The 20,103-nt window shown below is 43.0% G+C and overlaps 2 protein-coding genes across 9 annotated transcripts in view; both read left to right on the top strand.

The window, feature by feature from the left end:
• TSEN2 (tRNA splicing endonuclease subunit 2) overlaps positions 1-20,103 on the top strand; it is a 66,679-nt gene that overhangs the window by 29,305 nt on the left and 17,271 nt on the right. For all 8 annotated transcript variants that reach the window (XR_012518878.1, XR_012518879.1, XR_005581948.2 and 5 more), the window contains exons 7-10: positions 5,118-5,168; positions 8,128-8,266; positions 19,297-19,333; positions 19,848-19,959. Coding sequence is in view for 5 of the 8 variants with exons in the window: in XM_074404771.1 (XP_074260872.1) it covers positions 5,118-5,168; positions 8,128-8,266; positions 19,297-19,333; positions 19,848-19,959 (339 nt within the window). In the remaining 3 variants the exon portion in view is untranslated. The remainder of the gene's footprint in view (positions 1-5,117; positions 5,169-8,127; positions 8,267-19,296; positions 19,334-19,847; positions 19,960-20,103) is intronic.
• Positions 703-4,461, top strand: LOC141585295 (protein GVQW1-like; the record flags this gene model as incomplete). Its single annotated transcript, XM_074403511.1, has 2 exons — positions 703-889; positions 1,854-4,461. Coding segments are annotated over 2 exons (324 nt in total), but the record flags the coding sequence as incomplete, so codon positions are not given.

The raw sequence follows: 20,103 nt of genomic DNA, 5'->3' as shown, positions 1-20,103 counted from the left end.
ACAGACACACACCATCATGCCCAGCTAATATTTGGGTTTTTGGTAGACACAGGGTTTTGCCATGTTGTCTAGGCTGGTCTTGAACTCCTGGGCTCAAGTGATCACCTGCCTCAGCCTCCCAAAGTGCAGGGATTACAGGCATGAGCTACCGTGGCTGGCTTGTATGTATTTTTGAGATATGCATAAGTTATTCTAAGAGGTCATAATATATAGATTTCATTACTTAGAGATTTAAAACTATGTTAAAGACAAAGGCAAAATTACAGGCAAAAGATGAAATGGGAAGAAAATATTTGCGGCATGCAGTATAACACACAATAGGCAGCGTTCTTGGCATTCCTCAGTTTCCTCAGATGTGATATTCCAACTATCACCTCCTTCCAAGGTAGATAGTGAAGATTGAATGTAGTGTGATATGTGTAAGGTCTGTATCCTGGAAGACACTTAGCAATGTGTATTCCTGGTTGTGTTCCCATCCCTCTCCATGCTAGCCAATTTCCCTGGGTGGAGTGAAGACAAAGCTTTAGTTCACGAAATGGCAGATATTTTTAAATGAATGCATTTTCTGTAAATTTAAAATGAACTTCAATGCAATGTGTTTTGTGGGCAGTTGGGAGAAAGACACATGTGTGCTAAGGGAGGCCTAGCACTCACAAGAAAAAACCCTTCTTGGAGATTGTGCTGTATTTTTGCTTGAATTGATATAACAGCTCTATCTTTTTTTTTTTTTTTTTGAGACGGAGTTTCGCTCTTGTTACCCAGGCTGGAGTGCAATGGCGCGATCTCGGCTCACCGCAACCTCCGCCTCCTGGGTTCAAGCAATTCTCCTGCCTCAGCCTCCTGAGTAGCTGGGATTACAGGCATGTGCCACCATGCCCAGCTAATTTTTTTTTGTATTTTTAGTAGAGACGGGGTTTCACCATGTTGACCAGGATGGTCTCGATCTCTCGACCTCGTGATCCACCCGCCTCGGCCTCCCAAAGTGCTGGGATTACAGGCTTGAGCCACCGCGCCCGGCTATAACAGCTCTATCTAATGACATTCAGTGATTATACACAACGACCAGCACAGTTCCTGCATCTGTAATAGGTGCTTGTTCCATTCCCACCTTTATTCTCTCCCTGGTAGCACATATGTGTTCTGTCTCTAAATTGTTGATAATAATCATAAGATAGATCATTTACTTAAATAGTGGAAGTATTACACAGTGACTAGGTCGTTCACACACACAGTGACTAGAGCACATTAGTAGAATACATCTTTTTCCTGGTTAGGCACCTACAACTGTATTCACACATGCTAGATAGCATATTGCACATGCAGCATCTTCCTTACCTCTGCTTTTAGCCAGTGACATTTTAACCGGTATCTTTTGTGAACTGGACATCGTGGCAATTTAATGTTCACTCTATATGAGTATTCATTTCAGGGATAATTAGATTGCCATGACAGTTAGCTAATAATGTATTCCATTATTTCTTAGGGATCTGTTATTGAGATCTATTTTTCCATTACAACACTAACTACATTCAGCAATATGATGTTAAAAAACTATCGTTAAACACATCCTTCCATCTTATTAGTACTGTGAAAGTAAAACTTACTAATGAGATTGGAGGGAATATGATTGTCAGCCTCTACAGACCTCTCCAGTCTACTGCTTATTTTGTTTATTTATTTTAATTTAATTTTTTTTTTTTTGAGGTGGAGTTTTGTTCTTGTTTCCCAGGCTGGAGTGCAATGGTGCAATCTCGGCTCACCACAACTTCTGCCTCCCAGGTTGAAGCAATTCTCCCTCAGCTTCCTGAGTAGCTGGGATTACAGGCATGCACCACCATGCATGGCTAATTTTGTATTTTTATTAGAGATGGGGTTTCACCATGTTGGTCAGGTTGGTCTTGAACTCACGACCACAGTTGATCTGCCTGCCTTGGCCTCCCAAAGTGCTGAGATTATAGGTGTGAGCCACAGAGCCCAGCAAGTAATTTAATTTTAAATAAAACCAACTCAATTGAATTAAGATCCCCTCCATCTGTAATAAGTGCCTAGTGCATAAATTGGTAAAAGCCAATCACCCTTTTAGGCAAATAAAAATGAGATACTGGTTTTATTCACTCTTAGGGAAATGTATGCTTGCTGATAAAGAAAACACATTAGTTTTTGTGGAACTTACATTTTAACAGACATCAGGAAATCTCTTACTGGGCAAGGATTGGATTCAACTTTTTTTCCCAGGCTTTGCTATCCAGTTATTAGAAAACTAAGGCTGGGCACGGTAGCTCACACTTGTAATCCCAGGCCGAGGTGGGCAGATCACCTGAGGTCAGGAGTTCAAGAAAAGAGGAAAACTAAAATTAATTGAGCTCTTAGGTACTATTCATAGCTTATTAAATCTTTATGTGATTTAATCTTATTAAATATTTAGCTAAGAAAGCATTATTATCCCCATTGCATAGATGAGACATCGAGCATTTAAGTGATAATTTCAGAGCCCTACCTAACAATAATGATTTGAGCTCAGGTCTGTCAGGTCTCAAATGTCATTCTTTGTGTTACACTATTCTGAACCAAGTAGTGCAAATTGTGCAGAATACAAGGGACTCGGCCATTTGAGGAAACAACTTTGTCTTTTCCATTGCACCTTTTGGCCTGTAGTCCATCTGAAAAACAGTAGTATTCTGTATTAATTAGTAGTGAGTGACGGAAAGAGAAAAGGTCAAAATAAGATTGTGGACCACTAGGCAGGGCTGTCAACAGCAGTGAAAGAAGTAGAACACAATGTTCACACTGAGAAGAGATGAGCTGAGGGAGGCGCAGAGACCTGCTGTACGGTGGCTCTGGACGTCCGGGCCTAAGCCAAGGGCAGGATTGGGGACCTGTCTTTTTTGTCTTTGAGCACAAGCTTTGAACACCCAACATGTGCTAGGCCCCCTTCTAGGCCAGGGGAACAGCAGGCAGTTTCTGTTCTGCCAGAGTTTACATTCTAGTCAGGAACACATGTAAGAGAAAGATTTTCAGATAAAAGTAAATACTCTGAAGCTGATCGGGATGGGGGTTGCTTAGACTTGGTGGCTAGGGAAGACCTCTCTGAGAAGCGACCTTTGAGTCTGAAGCAGCACATGCCAGATAGTGGGAGTAGCGATTACAGGGGCAAAGGCCTGAATGAGCTTAATATCTTCAGGAGACAGAAGTACAGCCAGGATGGCTGGAAAGAGCAGTGGGGAGACCATGCAGGGACCTAGAGCTGGTGGCAAGCAGTTTAGACTTTATTCTAAGGGCAGTGAAATCTGTTTGGAAGTTTTTAATTAGGGGAATGACATGATCTTCATGTGCCGAGAAGATGAATCTGGATGCTGTGGAGAGGGACTGTAGAGGGCTCAGAACAGGGAGGCTGTCACAGGAGGCAGGAAGGAGCCACCACAGGCTGGGACCAGGAAGGCAGTAGGAAAAAGTGGAATAGAAGGTGATAACCTTCATCTCCAGAAACGCTCTAGATTTGGATTTGGGTAAAACTAAATTAGTGTTCCTTCATGTCTGTCAGTGTTTACCAAATTATAAATTTTTTTAAAAGTCCTGAGTATCTGTTTAACATGTTTAAAAATAATAATGGTGCGGCCGGGCGCGGTGGCTGAAGCCTGTAATCCCAGCACTTTGGGAGGCCGAGGCTGGTGGATCACGAGGTCAAGAGATCGAGACCATCCTGGTCAACATGGCGAAACCCCGTCTCTACTAAAAATACAAAAAATTAGCTGGGCAGGTGGCGTGTGCCTGTAATCCCAGCTACTCAGGAGGCTGAGGCAGGAGAATTGCCTGAACCCGGGAGGCGGAGGTTGTGGTGAGCCGAGATTGCGCCATTGCACTCCAGCCTGGGTAACAAGAACAAAACTCCATCTCAAAAAAAAAAATAAATAAATAAATGTAACCCCATTTTACTACTGGCCACCATTTGGTCACTACCTGCTATGCGCCAATCTCATGGGATTCTCTTCAGAGCCAATAACACATGGCTCTTTGGGTGGTGTCAGTGTTTGGCAGTGTATTCTTTTAACAGAAAGCCATTTTCATTTCCATTTAAGTGTGATTATATTGAACTGGGGCCAATTTTCTGTGCCATTCCTACAGCTTCCTCCATACAGTAAAACATTTTATTATATGAGGTCAGTGCAAACATAGAGCTCTTCACCAAAGATGATTGAGATCAAACTCATATTTCGTTAGGTAAGCAAAATCAGCACTGCCCCACACTTTTCACTACATATATTTTTCTCAATTTAAATATGATTATTTGATTTTACAGGAAGAAATTCCAGTGAGCAAGTTTCTGTTGTTACAGCTGTTAACATCATTCTTCAGTTATATAGGATTTTTAGGGAAGAAATATGGAAACATTCATGAAATTTTTTTTTTTTTTTTTTTTTTTCTGAGACGGAGTTTCGCTCTTGTTACCCAGGCTGGAGTGCAATGGCGCGATCTCGGCTCACCGCAACCTCCGCCTCCTGGGTTCAGGCAATTCTCCTGCCTCAGCCTCCTGAGTAGCTGGGATTACAGGCACACGCCACCATGCCCAGCTAATTTTTTTAGTGAAAATTTTTTTTTAATTGATTTAAACCAGTTTGTAACATTTGTATTTTCTTAGATTTTAAAAAAATCTAAGACAGCTCGGTGTGGTGGCTCAAGCCTGTAATCCCAGCACTTTGGGAGGCCGAGGCGGGTGGATCACAAAGTCAAGAGATCGAGACCATCCCAGTCAACATGGTGAAACCCCGTCTCTACTAAAAATACAAAAAATTAGCTGGGCATGGTGGCACGTGCCTGTACTCCCAGCTACTCAGGAGGTTGAGGCAGGAGAATTGCCTGAACCCAGGAGGCGGAGGTTGTGGTGAGCCGAGATCGCGCCATTGCACTCCAGCCTGGGTAACAAGAGTGAAACTCCGTCTCAAAAAAAAAAAAAAAATCTTAGACATTCTAATGAATTATTTATATTAAAAATATGTGACCTTTTTGATGGTGACTTAAGAGCGTTAATTTTTGAGGTGAAAAGAGATCAATCTGTAAAATAATTTAACAATAATGTGAAATTATTTGTAATGAGTATTTTCTGCTTGCTCTATCTTCAGGCCTTCTTCTTGGTCTATGCTCTGGGATGTTTAAGTATTTACTATGAGAAGGTAAGATGCTTTGTTTACATACAGCCCACTTAAAATTTCCCTGTTGTTAAAAGCAGTTTGTACTAATTTCTGTATTGCATTAATACAAATGTTTCTGCTCTTACTGAATAAAATAGGAGTGGAGTTTTTCTCTAAGTTTTGGATTTGGGTCCTGAAGTAGGACTGTTTGAGCAATAGGCGTCTTTGACCCTTGCGGATTGCATTTTATTCTTTGAGACTAGGAGAGGTACAGTATCTTATACTGTATAATGATTAGGAAATCTGTGTCAGAACAGTATTAAAAATTAACAAAAATAAAACCTACCAGTATTTGGCACCTACTATGTGTGGTAGAAGCTTTATGTTAGGTACTTTACATGCTATATTTCCAGTCCTTACCTCCACCTGGTAAGAATATACAGATAAGGTAACTCAGGCTCAGAGAAAATAAGTAATGTACCCAAAGTCACACAGCTAGTCTGGTTAGAATAAGTATTCAGGCCAGGTGCAGTGGCTCACGCCTGTAATCCCAGCACTTTGGGAGGCCGAGACGGGTGGATCACGAGGTCAAGAGATCGAGACCATCCTGGTCAACATGGTGAAACCCCGTCTCTACTGAAAATACAAAAAATTAGCTGGGCGTGGTGGCGCGTGCCTGTAATCCCAGCTACTCAGGAGGCTGAGGCAGGAGAATTGCTTGAACCCAGGAGGCGGAGGTTGCGGCGAGCTGAGATCGCGCCATTGCACTCCAGCCTGGGTAACAAGAGCGAAACTCCGTCTCAAAAAAAAAAAAAGAATAAGTATTCAAACCAATGTCCAAGTAACTCCAAAGCCCGTGACTTGGTGCTGTAGCCTGCTACCTTTAGAAGAGAGATAGTTGTGCAAGAGAGTAATACCATCGCTTGCTTCCAGGCAGAGGAACTGGGGGGCTAGGGACACGGGAAGGTGGAAGACTTTTCACTGGACATTTTTTGTACTTTCCTAAATTTCAAACCACATGTATATATAGTATCTATGCAAAATAATGCAAATAAAATTGAAAAGTAAACAGAACAGTACATGGAGCAGAAAAGATATATTCTGTTTGGCTCTTGAGAGCCACATAATTTTATCATTCACCAAATTCTAATTGCATAAATCTTGTTCGTGCGTATTCCAGCAGTTTGGAAGCAGTGTCTGCCTGACAAATGGCTCATTTTCCCAGATGATGGCCATTCTTAGCCCCACCTTGCTTCCTCTCATGGGCCTTAGCTGAAATTTGTCAGAATGTTACAGCTGTGACATAAAAGCCTCAACATCTCGACAACATTGGGCTGTGTTGGAAATTCAACCTGCTCTATGAGACTATTGCTTGTTAGAGGAGGGTGTTGAGTGTTTACTTACAGTGAGATCTCAGGGTCACACAGGTATGGAATTTTTGCATTAGGAACAACTGCAAACAAACAAAAAAAAACCAAAAAACTTCTAGCCTATTTATGGTATTATAATCTTAAGCTGGGACAAACTGAGCCAGTCTCATGAGTGACTGAGCCTTAAACCAACTGAAGAATGTATTGTTTCAGTAACTACTGAAATGAAGCAAAAATTTTCCAAACTTACCTAGTTATTTTGTAATCATTTATTTTTGGTAATGATACATCAGAATATTCTCGAGACCAAACCATTTGTATGCTCTTTGACTTCCACATTAAAAACAAAATTCTCTTTTAAGCAGTGAATTATTAGTTTGTATCATCAGATAACAAATTCTCTAGTTTCAAACATTAAATGGAGGATTTTTTTTTTTTTTTTTTTTTTTTTTAAGACGGGGTTTCACCATGGCCAGGATGGTCTGGATCTCTTGACCTCATGGTCTACCCGCCTTGGCCTCCCAAAGTGATGGAGGATCTTTTTTTAAATTTTACTACAAAATTATTTTTTGTTTTTCTGAAACGTGACCTGACGTAGAGTAGCTACTCTTAAGGATCTGTGAAATGTTGTCACGAGCTGCCCTCCAGCTTTGGTGGGCTTGTTACAGTGAGCCCCTGCATGCGCTGATTCCTCTGCCTGTAATGTCCTTCCTAGCCTACCACCACCCACTCCACAGCCTCCAGCTCATTTCCCTTCACAACTTCTCATCTTCAAATGCTACCTTTTCTAAGTCCTCTGGAGCAATGCTGCACAATAGAAGGACAGTGAGAGCCTCAGATTGGAGCCATGTATTATAATTTCACATTTTCTGGTAGCCACATTAAAAACATTTTTTTAAAAAAGAGGCAGGATTTTTTTTTTTTTTTTTTTTTTGAGACAGAGTTTCGCTCTTGTTACCCAGGCTGGAGTGCAATGGCACGATCTCGGCTCACCGCAACCTCCGCCTCCTGGGTTCAGGCAATTCTCCTGCCTCAGCCTCCCGAGTAGCTGGGATTACAGGCACGTGCCACCATGCCCAGCTAATTTTTTGTATTTTTAGTAGAGACGGGGTTTCACTATGTTGACCGGGATGGTCTCGATCTCTTGACCTCATGATCCACTCGCCTCGGCCTCCCAAAGTGCTGGGATTACAGGCTTGAGCCACCGCACCCGGCAAGAGGCAGGATTTTAATACTACATTACATAGTTTATTTGACCCAACATATTCAAAGTTATTGAAATCGTTTATGTTTTTTTTTTTTTTCATACTGAGTAGGAAGTCAGTATGTTTTCTACACTTAGAGCCCCTCTCAGTTCAGACTAGCTATGTACAGCTGGCAGCTGCCACATTGAACAGTGCAGGGCTAGACTTTCTTGCTAAATTTGCTCTGCTGGGAGTGAGCCAAGATCGTGCCACTGCACTCCAGCCTGGGTGACAGAGTGAGACTCTGTCTCAAAATAAAATAGATAAGTTGCTCTGCTGGAGGAACTGCTTTTTTGCTGCTTCAGCTTCACACTTAGTGTAGATGTTGATACGCTGGCTGAATGGAGAGTGAATGTAATGCTTTTTGTTTTTTGCAAATAACTTTAGGAGCCTTTAACTATAGTGAAGATCTGGAAAGCTTTCACTGTAGTTCAGCCCACATTCAGAACCACCTACATGGCCTACCATTACTTCCGAAGCAAAGGCTGGGTGCCCAAAGTGGGACTCAAGTACGGGACAGATTTATGTAAGTAATTCTTGGTGTGGTACTCGTGAAAACAGTGTTTGTATCACATTCACCCCAGAACATCAAATGGGTCATGTGTGCTGTTGATGTTTTCTAAAAAGGTGTCCTTTGGGTTTAAATAAGATTACTGGATATTTGGATTGGGGTAAGGGTAAGTGCAAAAAGAGAAAAGATAGTTTAGGGAGAAAGCATAGGAGGAGAAGCTTGGAACCCCAATTCAGGCTTTCCTTCTTGTTTGCCCTGTAATCTTAGAAAAGCGTTCTATAGCACCCAGCCCCATGTCTCATTAGCTATGAGACTGGGTAATCAGGGACAGTCCCTTATCCCTAGGCCTCAGTGGCCTCATCTGCCAAGTGAAAACAATCATGAAGTTATAATAATTGCCACAGCCATCATTGAGCCCTTGCCATGTGCGAAGCATTTTACTAAGTATTTTACATTCATCATCTTGTTTAATCTTTACAGCAGTCCTGTGTAGTCGAGACTCTTAATGTCTTCGTTTTCTGATAGTTGGACTGCAGTTTTGAGAAAATAGGTCATTGCCTGTAATAGTTTCCAGGGCCAGTAACTTGCAGAGCTGGGCTTTGAATTCTGGAGCTCAGGCTTTTAGAAATGTCTAACAGTACGGCCTCCCTCGATCTTTTCTTTTTTAAATTAAATCAATATTTAATTTTTTTTAACTTTAATTTTAGGGCCGGGTGCAGTGGCTCACACCTGTAATCGCAGCACTTTGGGAGGCCAAGGCGGCCAGATCACTTTGAGGTCAGAAGTTTGAGACCAGTCTGACCAACATGGTGAAAGCCCTTTTCTACTACAACTACAAAAACGAGCTGGGCGAGGTAGCAAAGACTTATAAGGAGGCTGACACAGGAAAATTCCTCGATCCTGGGAGGCAGAGGTTGTAGTGAGCCGAGTTCATGCCACTGCACTCCAGCCTGGGTGTCAGAGATTCCACCTCAAAAAAAAAAAATAAATAAAAATGTAGGTTTGGGGGCACATGTGAAGGTTTGTTATATAGGTAAACTCATGTCACAGAGGTTTGTTATACAGATGATTTGATCACCCAGATGCTAAGCCTAGTACCCGCTAGTTATTTTTTCTGCTCCTCTCCCTCCTCCCACCCTTCGTCCTCAAGTGTCTGTTGACCTCAGAGTCTGTTGTTCCCTTCTTTGTGCTCATAAGTTCTCTTCATTCAGTTCCCACTTGTAAGAAAGAATACGCAGTATTTGGTTTTTTCTCTTCCTGTGTTAGTTTGTTAAGGATAATGGCCTCCAGCTCCATCCATGTGCCCACAAAAGACATGATCTTGTCCATTTTGTGGCTGCATAGTATTCCATTGTGTCCCCTGATCTTAAAGTGGGAGTCTGGACCAAGTGAGTTCCTCATTCAGCAGATAATGACCAAGGGTCTGCTGTGGGCCAGGTACTGTTTGAGGTATCAGGAATACAGAAGTGAACAGGACAAATAGAGCTGACTTTGTGGAGCTTACATTCTGGGGGGATGGGGAGGGACACATAAGCAAATGACTACATAATGTAGTTTCAGGGACTGATAAGCACTGTAAGAAAAAGTAGAGTAAAGACTACCCAAGGTCAGCTGCAGTCCAAAAATATTAAGATACCTGCTGGGCACAGTGGCTCATGCCTGGAATCCCAGCACTTTGGGAGACTGAGGCAGGTGGATCACCTGAGGTCAGGAGTTTGAGACCAGCCTGGCCAACGTGGTGAAACCCTGTTTTTATTAAAAATGCAAAAATTAGCCAGGTGTGGTGGTGCACATCTGTAACTCCAGCTACTTGGGAGACTGAGGCATGAGAATTGCCTGAACTTGGGAAGCAGAGGGTGCTGTGAGCCAAGATCATACCACTGCACTCCAGCCTGGGCAACAGAGTAAGACGCTCTTAAAAAAAAAAAAAAGAAATTTTTTGCCGGGCGTGGTGGCTCAAGCCTGTAATCCCAGCACTTTGGGAGGCCGAGGCGGGTGGATCACAAGGTCAAGAGATCGAGACCAACCTGGTCAACATGGTGAAACCCCGTCTCTACTAAAAATACAAAAAATTAGCTGGGCATGGTGGTGTGTGCCTGTAATCCCAGCTACTCAGGAGGCTGAGGCAGGAGAATTGCCTGAACCCGGGAGGCGGAGGTTGCGGTGAGCCGAGATGGCGCCATTGCATTCTAGCCTGGGTAACAAGAGCGAAACTCCGTCTCAAAAAAAAAAAAGAAATTTTTTTTTAAAAATATTTTGAGAGATCCTGATTCCTGTAACTCATTACAGTATATTGTTATAATTGTTCTATTTTATTATTAATGTTCTTAATCGCATACTGTAGCCCTTTTGCCTGCAACTTTATTTTAACAATCAAGTTATACTTTGGATGGTGCAGAGAGAAAACTTCCTTAATTTAAAGATACTCTGTTTTATGAGGATGATTGGACAGATGGATAGCTGGATGGGCAGATAGATAGAATTTTGAAAACAAAAAAGATAAACTGCTCAATTTACAACTCTCCTGGAGGCCTTTGCCCCCACTGGGACATATAATCTTTTTCTAGTTCCTCGTACAGTTAATGTGGGACCAGGTCTCTGACCCACACACAGAGTCAAACTGGCCCAGCATCAGTGTTAAAAGCGTCTTCACATTCTCTGTGTTAGCAAAGGTTCTTGAGCAATGCTAGCCTGGGATATGAGGGGTGGCTTCCTAAACTGTACCTCTTCCTCAAGCATGGCTGCATATTTCCTGCTGCTTTTTAATGGTATTATTTTAATTTTGAAGGCCAGTGACCTAATCACATGAAGCCTAGAACTGCCAACATAGGTTAAACTCTTTTTTTTTTTTTTTTTTTTTTGAGATGGAGTTTTGCTCTCTTGTTACCCAGGCTGGAGTGCAATGGCTCGATCTCGGCTCACTGCAACCTCCGTCTCCTGGGTTCAGGCAATTCTCCTGCCTCAGCCTCCTGAGTAGCTGGGATTACAGGCACACGCCACCATGCCCAGCTAATTTTTTTTTTGTATTTTAGTAGAGACGGGGTTCCACCATGTTGACCAGGATGGTCTCGATCTCTTGACCTTGTGATCCACCCACCTCGGCCTCCCAAAGTGCTGGGATTACAGGCTTGAGCCACCGCACCCGGCCGCTAGGTTAAACTCTTAACAATTGTTTTTCCTTAGAGAGGTAGTGACTTGTAACATAAGACCATCGTGAAATTCACATCTTATCAGGGAAACCTGGAAGCAGATTTCATTCCAGGAGCAGTACTTGGAAGAGGTGATATGGGTCTCAAATGAAGTGCAGCTGCCAAGCTAGCTGACCTTGATCGCCTACTGGGGGAGCCAGGCCAGAAGCCAAGAGGGAGCCTTTCCTTACACTCCCCACTCAGCAGCTCCCCTGGCTACCAACTCCTGGGGCCAGCCAGGCACCTTGCCTTGGTGCTTTCTTTTGTCTCATTTAATCTTCACACTCCTGTGAGGCCTGTATTAGTAGCTTCCTTTTGTAGCAGAGGAGTTTGAGGTTTAGAAGGGTTAGGTAAATTGCTGGAGTGCTTAATACCTCGTTAAGTACACAGAGTAGGGCTCTGTGAGTCTGTCCTCCCTGTCCTCCCAGCATACCTAAGTCATGTTGCCTGCCAAGAAGCCAAAAACTAACTCAGGGTTTATATTGTTGTCTTATGTACACAGTTAAGGTTTGATTTGATTTGGCGTGACCCAAAGGTCTGGTTACTCCTAAGCCTCCTTCCCAGCCAAGCCCAATTGGGTATTTGCATTAACTGATTAAGTATGATTTCTGAGCTCTCTGCAAATTAGAAGTTTCAGCACAAATGGAATGGCAGGAGCCACTGAAAGCTAGCAGAGTTATAGAGTTTCCTGGCCCAGAAGGAACCTTGACTTGTCGTGACGTCCAGCCCAGAGACTGACAGTTCTCCAGAATGGTTGGAGGTCAGCAGGCAGCTATTTGTCACAGAACAAGGAGATGTGTCTTCTTCGAACGCTCCTCCCTTTTTTTTGAGACAAAGCCTCACTTTGTGGCCCAGGCTGGAATGTAGTGGTACGATCTCTATGTCTGCTCACTACAACCTCTACCTCCCAGGTTCAAGCCATTCTCCTGCCTCAGCCTCCCAAGTAGCTGGGATTACAGGCACACAGCACCACACCCAGCTGATTTTTGTATTTTTAGTAGAGATGGGGTTTCACCGTGTTGGCCAGGCTTCTTTCGAACTACTTACCTCAAGTGATCCCCCTGCCTCAGCCTCCCAAAGTGCTGGAATTATAGGCCTGAGGCGTGGCACCAGGCCCTTTGATTCTTTTCTAAGCCACCTCCTGTCTTATTTTCCTAGTCAAACGTTTTATATATTTTTGTTAACATTCTTCATGTTTACATACATAATCTGTATTAATCTATAAGTATTTCCATGTGTACCTACAAAGAATACAGACATTCTCCTACATACCACATAATGCCTGAGAAAAATTAGAATTACTTAATGTCATCCAAATATCCAATCTATACTTACCTCTTCCCAGTGTCCTGGTAATGTCTTTTGTGGCTATTTTGGTTGTAATTTTTCTTTTTTTTTAAATATAGATGGGGTCTCTCTCTATGTTGTCCAAGCTGGTCTCGAACTCCCGGGCTCAAGCCTTCCTCCTGCCTGGCCTCCTAAAGCGTACAATTATAGACACGAGCCACCATGCAGGCTTTTGGCTTTAATTTTCTTGATACAGTCACATTTGATTGTTATAGCTACCTTTTAGTTTCCCATAAGAAATTACCACAAACTGGGTAGCTTAAAAGCAACAGAGATTCATTCTCTTACAGTTTTAGGGGCCAGAAGTCTATAATTGAGGTGTCAGCAGGGCCAGGCTCCCTCCAAAGGCTCTGAGGGGGAAGCCATTTCTTGCCTTTTCCAGATTCTGGTGGCCCCATTTTGTGGCTGGTGACCATCCCTCCAGTCTCCACCTTGTCTGTTTGTGTCAACATTCCCTTTCCCTCATAAGGATAGTTGTCATTGGGTTTAGGAGCCATCCAGCTAATTGAGGATGATCTCAACTCAGAATTCTAAGCTTAGTTATATCTGCAAAGACTCTTTTTTCCAAGTCACATTCCACATTACAGGTCACAATCACAAGTCAGGGATTAGGACATGAATATATCTTTTTGGGAGCTGCCATTAAACCCACTGCAATCCGTTGCTCTCTTTTTTTTTTTTTTTGGGAAACAGTCTCACTCCGTCACTTCGGCTGGAGTGCAGTAGCATGATCTCAGCTCACTGCCACCTCTGCCTCCCAGGTTCAAACGATTCTCCTGCCTCAGCCTCCCAAGTACCTAGGATTACAGATACCAGCTACCACGCTGGGCTAACATTTGTATTTTTAGTACAAAACTAGCATGTTTGCCAGTCTGGTCTTGAACTCCTGGCCTCAGGTGATCTGCCTGTCTTGGCCTCCAAAGTGCTGGGATTAGAGGCCTGAGCCACCACGCCCAGCCTCTTTTAATCTGACACAGTCACTCTACCTTCTTGTTTTGTCATGATGTTGACTTTTTTCAAAGTTTTATAGGATGTTCCCCATTCTCTGTATGTCTGATTGTTTCTGATGATTAGACTCAAACTTGGGTTCTCTTGGCACACATAGGTGATATGTGTCAGGAGGTGCATGATAACAGGTTTTCCTGCTATGGTGATGCTAAGTTTGATAGTGGCTAATGTCTGTCGTGAAATTTCAGTTTTCCTTTTGTAAAATACGAGTCATTCGTGGAGTGATACCATAAATAGCTGTTCCCCCAGTAATTATAATGGGTATCTGATTTAATTATTGCACTAATCATTTTCTAATTTTGTCATTCACTCCGCACCTCTATCTGGCATTCTTCTCTAAGAAAGAGCTTTTCTTTATATTCCGTGTTCTTTCAGGCCTTATTTTGACTTTTATTTATTTATGTCATTTTTGAGACAAGGTCTTACTCTCCCCCAGGCTGGAGTACAGTGGCACAATCTCAACTCACCTGAGCCTCGACCTCCCAGGCTAAAATGATCCTTCCACCTCAGCCTCCTAAGTAGCTGGGACTACAGATACACACCACTACACCCAGCTAACTTTTTTTTTTTTGTATTTTTGGTAGAGATGGGGTTTCACCATGTTGACCAGGCTGATCTCGAACTCCTGGCCTCAAGCGATCCCCCTGCCTTAGCCTCCCAGAGTGCTGGAATTACAGACCTGAGCCACCATACCTAGCTCTCAGGTCTTTTTTTAAATGCCCGCTATTTCTCAGACTTCTTATGCTTTCATCTTTCTACTTGGGAGGTGTTTTTGTTAAATGATTTCATTTTTCCCCCTGAGTACACTATCACCATCATACAGTCATGTGCTGCATAACATTTTGGTCAAAGAACTTTTATACAAATGGCAGCACAGTAGGTTTGTTCATACCAGCATCACCACAGACATGCAAGTAGTGCATTGCCCTATGACAGCACCATGGCCACAATATCATTAGGGGATAGGGATTTTTCAGTTCCATTATAATCTTATGGGAACATAGTCATATCCATCATGGTTCATTGTATTGTTGGCCTGCTCCCAGCCAGGGTAATTTATTATTGAAGAAAGAGGCTGGGCATGGCGCTCATGCTTGTAATCCTAGCACTTTGGGAGTCCAGGGCAAGAGGGTCCTTTGAGCTCATGAGTTCAAGACCAGCCGGGGCAACATAGGTAGGCCATGTCGTTCTATTTAAAAAAAAAAAAAAAAAAGGCCAGGCGCGGTGACTTAAGCCTGTAATCCCAGCACTTTGGGAGGCCGAGGCGGGTGGATCACAAGGTCAAGAGATTGAGACCATCCTGGTCAACATGGTGAAACCCCGTCTCTACTAAAAAATTCAAAAAAATTAGCTGGGCATGGTGGCGCGTGCCTGTAATCCCAGCTACTCAGGAGGCTGAGGCAGGAGAATTGCCTGAACCCGGGAGGCAGAGGTTGCAGTGAGCCGAGATCGCGCCATTGCACTCCAGCCTGGGTAACAAGAGCGAAACTCTGTCTCAAAAAAAAAAAAAAAAAAGAAATTTTTTTTTTTTTTTTTTTTTTTTTTTGGAGACGGAATCTCCCTCTGTCACCCAGGCTGGAGCGAAGTGGTGCGTTCTCGGCTCACTGCAACCTCCTCCTCCCAGGTTCAAGAGATTCTCCTGACTCAGCCTCCCAAGTAGCTGGGACTACAGATGCATGCCACACCCAGCTAATTTTTGTATTTTTAGTAGAGATGGGGTTTCACTACGTTGCCAAGGCTGGTCTCAAACTCCTGACCTCATGATTCACCTGCAGCCTCCCAAAGTGCTGGGATTACAGGCATGAGCCACTGCACCCGGCTGAAAGAAAAAAATTTTTTTTTTTTTTTTTTTTTTGAGACAGAGTTTCACTCTTGTTACCCAGGCTGGAGTGCAATGGTGCGATCTCGGCTCATCGCAACCTCCGCCTCCTGGGTTCAGGCAATTCTCCTGCCTCAGCCTCCTGAGTAGCTGGGATTACAGGCACACGCCACCATGCCCAGCTAATTTTTTGTCTTTTTAGTAGGGACGGGGTTTCACCATGTTGACCAGGATGGTCTCGATCTCTTGACCTTGTGATCCACCCACCTTGGCCTCCCAAAGTGCTGGGATTACAGGCTTGAGCCACCGCACCCGGCCTAGAAAAAAATTTTTTAATAAATTTAGTGCAGCCTAAGTGTGCAGTGCTTATAAAGTATACAATAGCACACAGTATTGTCCTAGACCTTCACATTCACTAACCACTCACTCACCCAGAGCAACTTCCAGACCTGCAGGCTGCATTCTTAAGTGCCCTATACAGATGTACGTTTTTTATCTTTTATGCCGTATTTTTACTATACCATTTCTGTGTTTAGTCTATGTTTAGATACACAGATACTTACCATTGTGTTATAATTGTCTACAGATTGAGCACAGTCATATGCTGAACAGGTTTGTAGCCTAGGAGCAATAGGCGATCCCACATAGACTAGGTGTGTAGTGGGCTGTACCATCTAGGTTTGTGTAGCTACACTCTATCTTGTTTACACAACAAGGAGATTGCCTAAGGACTCATGTCCTAGAACGTATCTTTGTCATTAAGCCACGCAGATTGTAATCGTTACTAGCATAGGTAATTTCATGATGCTTACTATATGCCATACACTGTGCTAATACTTCGGCCTTCACCATAACCCCTGTTTTTTTTTTTTAAGACAGTCTCACTTCATCACCAGGCTGGAGCGCAGTGCCGCAGTCTCAGCTCACTGCAGCCTCAGCCTCTACCTCCTGGATTCAAGCGATTCTCGTGCCTCACCTTCCTGAGTAGCTGGGATTATAGCATGCGCTACCACGCCCAGCTAATTTTTGTATTTTTATTAGAGACAGGGTTTTACCATGTTGGCCAGGGTGGTCTCGATCCCCTGACCTCATAATCTGCCTGCCTTGGCCTCCCAAAGTGCTGGGTGGCTCAACCCCCATCTTTATAAGGAAATTGACATGCAGAGTTGTCCTGTGGTCTTGGCACTGCTGACTTGACCTCAGTTCTGTCTGCTGCCAGTGTTCTGGCTTATAAGCTGTGCTGTGTTGGAACCCATCATCAGAAATGACCTACCTAGTGAGCTGCTTTCAAGCTCTGTAATGCTCCAGGTGCATATTGGATTAATGTCTGTTTGATCACAGGTAATGCCATTTGAGGACTAGAAAAGGTCTCAGTTTCCTCATGTCTTCATTTTAGGATTTTGGAAGCTGAAGCTCAGAGAAGTTAATAACTTGCCTAAAGGCACACAACTTGAAGAGTCAAACGTTGGTCAGGGAACAAAACTCCTGAGTTCACTTTCGTTCCATTGCATGGTTTCCTTCCAGTATACTGCATCTCAAAAAGTTGAGAATTGTATGTTTGGATAGTTATTTAAATTTGTGCCACAGTGAATTTGAGCTGACTTGTCGAGTACTTTAAATATAACTTAAATAGGAGATACAGAAAGGAAATGTGACCATGGAAAATATAGATGCAAATCAAGACTAAGTGAAGGGTTACTACGTCGTCCTTGGGGTCCTATATAGTTACTAAAATCATGCTACAGATTTGGCTCTGAGCTTCCTGAGCCAGAGAAAAACATGATTAGTTACAGGATTGATACGTCCAAAAAGGAAAATTCTACCAGTTCCTCCAGGGAAAGGACAGCTAACAGCTTACAGATGTAATCGTGTTACTTATGACAATTCCCATAGCTGTAGTTACATATAAACCCCAAGTCTCAGGGGCTTAACAATAGAGTTCATTTTTGTTCATGTGAAATCCAACCCGGGTGTCTCTGATTGGCGGGCTGATCAACTCCAAAAGATGCTTTAGGAACCCAGTCTGCTTCCTAGTGGCTCCCAGTCTTCAGCACACAGCTTCCAAGGTCACCTTCAGAAAGGAAGAGGCACCAGGAGGGTTTGTACAAGGGAGGATTTTACGGGTCAGCCTGGATGTGTCACACAACACATGGCCGTACCTAACTGTACAAGAGACTGAGAGCTGTGGTCTGGCCACATACCTGGGGGAGAAATAAGTAGAGTTTGTGAAGAGTTAGCCAGTCCCTGCCACAGACCATGTGCCTCTGAAGGGCTCTCTGCCAGATTCTATGTCTATGTGGCAGAGTCCCTGGGCCCATGCTCCTTCACTAAGTGGCTCCTGACCTCCACAGACTGAATTCCCCCATCTCCTTAAGGTCCTCAATAGTAGAGTAGACTGATACTTGAATGGCATGTATGGTTATGACTTCCATCACTTATCACTTGACTTTGAATTTCTTAAAAGTAGACATGAGTCTTACTCCTCTCTTTTACCAACCCCTATCACAGTCGGCCAGAGTAGTGAGTCAGACACTTTGCATTACATTGATCTGAAATGAATAACAAGATATTGGTCCACAATCTGTGAATTTTACACTCCTGATATGATCCACACTTACTCTGGATCATGTAAGACAAGAGGTAAGGCAAGATTGCCTGTACTTTGACTTTGGAATTTATTTGTGGGGTGAGATGAGGTGTTAGGGTCTTGACAACAGATTTCTTTACGAATTGCACTTTGTTTTAGGGAAAAGATAGTTTGAATTTTGGCCAGGCGCAGTGGCTCACGCCTGTAATCCTAGCATGTTGGGAGGCCGAGGTGGGTGGATCACCTGAGGTCAGGAGTTCAAGACCAGCCTGGCCATCATGGTGAAACCCCATCTTTAAAAAAAAGATAGTTGGGCCAGGCACAGTGGCTCACGCCTATAATCCCAGCACTTTGGGAGGCCAAGACGGGTGGATCACGAGGTCAGGAGATCGAGACCATCCTGGTCAACATGGTGAAACCCCGTCTCTACTAAAAATACAAAAAATTAGCTGGGCATGGTGGCGCGTGCCTGTAATCCCAGCTACTCAGGAGGCTGAGGCAGGAGAATTGCCTGAACCCAGGAGGTGGAGGTTGCGGTGAGCCGAGATCGCACCATTGCACTCCAGCTTGGGTAACAAGAGCGAAACTCCGTCTCAAAAAAAAAAAAAAAAAATGATAGTTTGAATTTTTAAAATAGATGACAGGGGCTAGGTGTGGTGACTCACACCTGTAATCCCAGCACTTTGGGAGGCTGAAGTAGGAGGATCACTCAAGCCCTGGAATTTAAAACTAGCCTGGGCAACATAGTGGGACCCTATCACTACAAAAAATTTTAAATTAGCTGGGCGAGGTGGTGCATGCCTGTAGTCCAGTCTACTCAGGAGGCTGATTGGGGAGTACCATTTAAGTCCAAGAGGTCAAAGTTTGCAGTGAGCCATGATCATGGCACTGTACTCTAGCCTGGCTGACAGAACAAGACCCTGTCTGAAAAAATAGACCACAAGGCATATTGCAGATTATGTGTCTGCATAGAGGTAACTGAATATTTGCCTCCTTTTGGAGAAGAAAAAAATTAATAAAACTAGCTTTTTATTGAGTCTTATTCCTCTCTCATCATTTTGAATGGTTATACTTGTTTTCTCTTTCTTCTTTGCAGTGCTATATCGGAAAGGCCCTCCATTTTACCATGCAAGGTTTGGAGTGATTTTTAAATAAATTAATGGGTTAAAGGGACACAAGGAATTTCTGGACTCTAATTTTTTGGTACCATAGGAACAAAAGTTTGTTCTTCCTGGCCTGATAGGAATAGCTGCTGTCTGTTCATGCCTTACACACTAATGTCTATACTATATATAGGATGATATGTAGTTTATGATCATATGTGTTCTAGTGTTAAACATTGAGTTAATCTGTGCCATAATTGTTCATCTTAACATCAGTTAGTATTAGTATCTAAACAGTTGTTTGAATTGACAGCTTTCCTATTGGGGAAAAATACTCATTTTTTTTCTGTAAGTGTTGGAATCAACGTGAAAGTTTGTAACTTAAAGTATGAATTTTTCATTAATATTTTCTCAATAGCAGTCGAGGGGAATTTAGAATCAGATGATGTAAATTGTATTTTCTGTATTTTTGTTCTTGGTAGGACAAATTCTTTTTAAACAGATTTATTTCATGCTTTTAAAATGCTTTTTCTGTGTTTTCCAGTTATTCTGTCATTATAGAGCTAGTTGATGACCATTTTGAAGGCTCTCTCCGCAGGCCATTCAGTTGGAAGTCCCTGGCTGCCTTGAGCAGAGTTTCTGTTAATGTCTCTAAGGTAACATAACATCAGCTTTGCCATTGGAGTGTCACTTAAATGGCTCAATTTTGTTTTGTTCGTTCGTTCGTTTGTTTTTCTTAAATGTAGAATCAAAAAAGTTATTTGTAGAAACTTCATAACATTCCTGCCAGTGACATGCTG

Source organism: Saimiri boliviensis, chromosome 8 (assembly GCF_048565385.1).
Source record: "Saimiri boliviensis isolate mSaiBol1 chromosome 8, mSaiBol1.pri, whole genome shotgun sequence".
Classification (NCBI taxonomy): domain Eukaryota; kingdom Metazoa; phylum Chordata; class Mammalia; order Primates; family Cebidae; genus Saimiri; species Saimiri boliviensis.
Note: the sequence above shows the minus strand (reverse complement) of the source record. Positions and strands in the feature narration are given on the sequence as shown.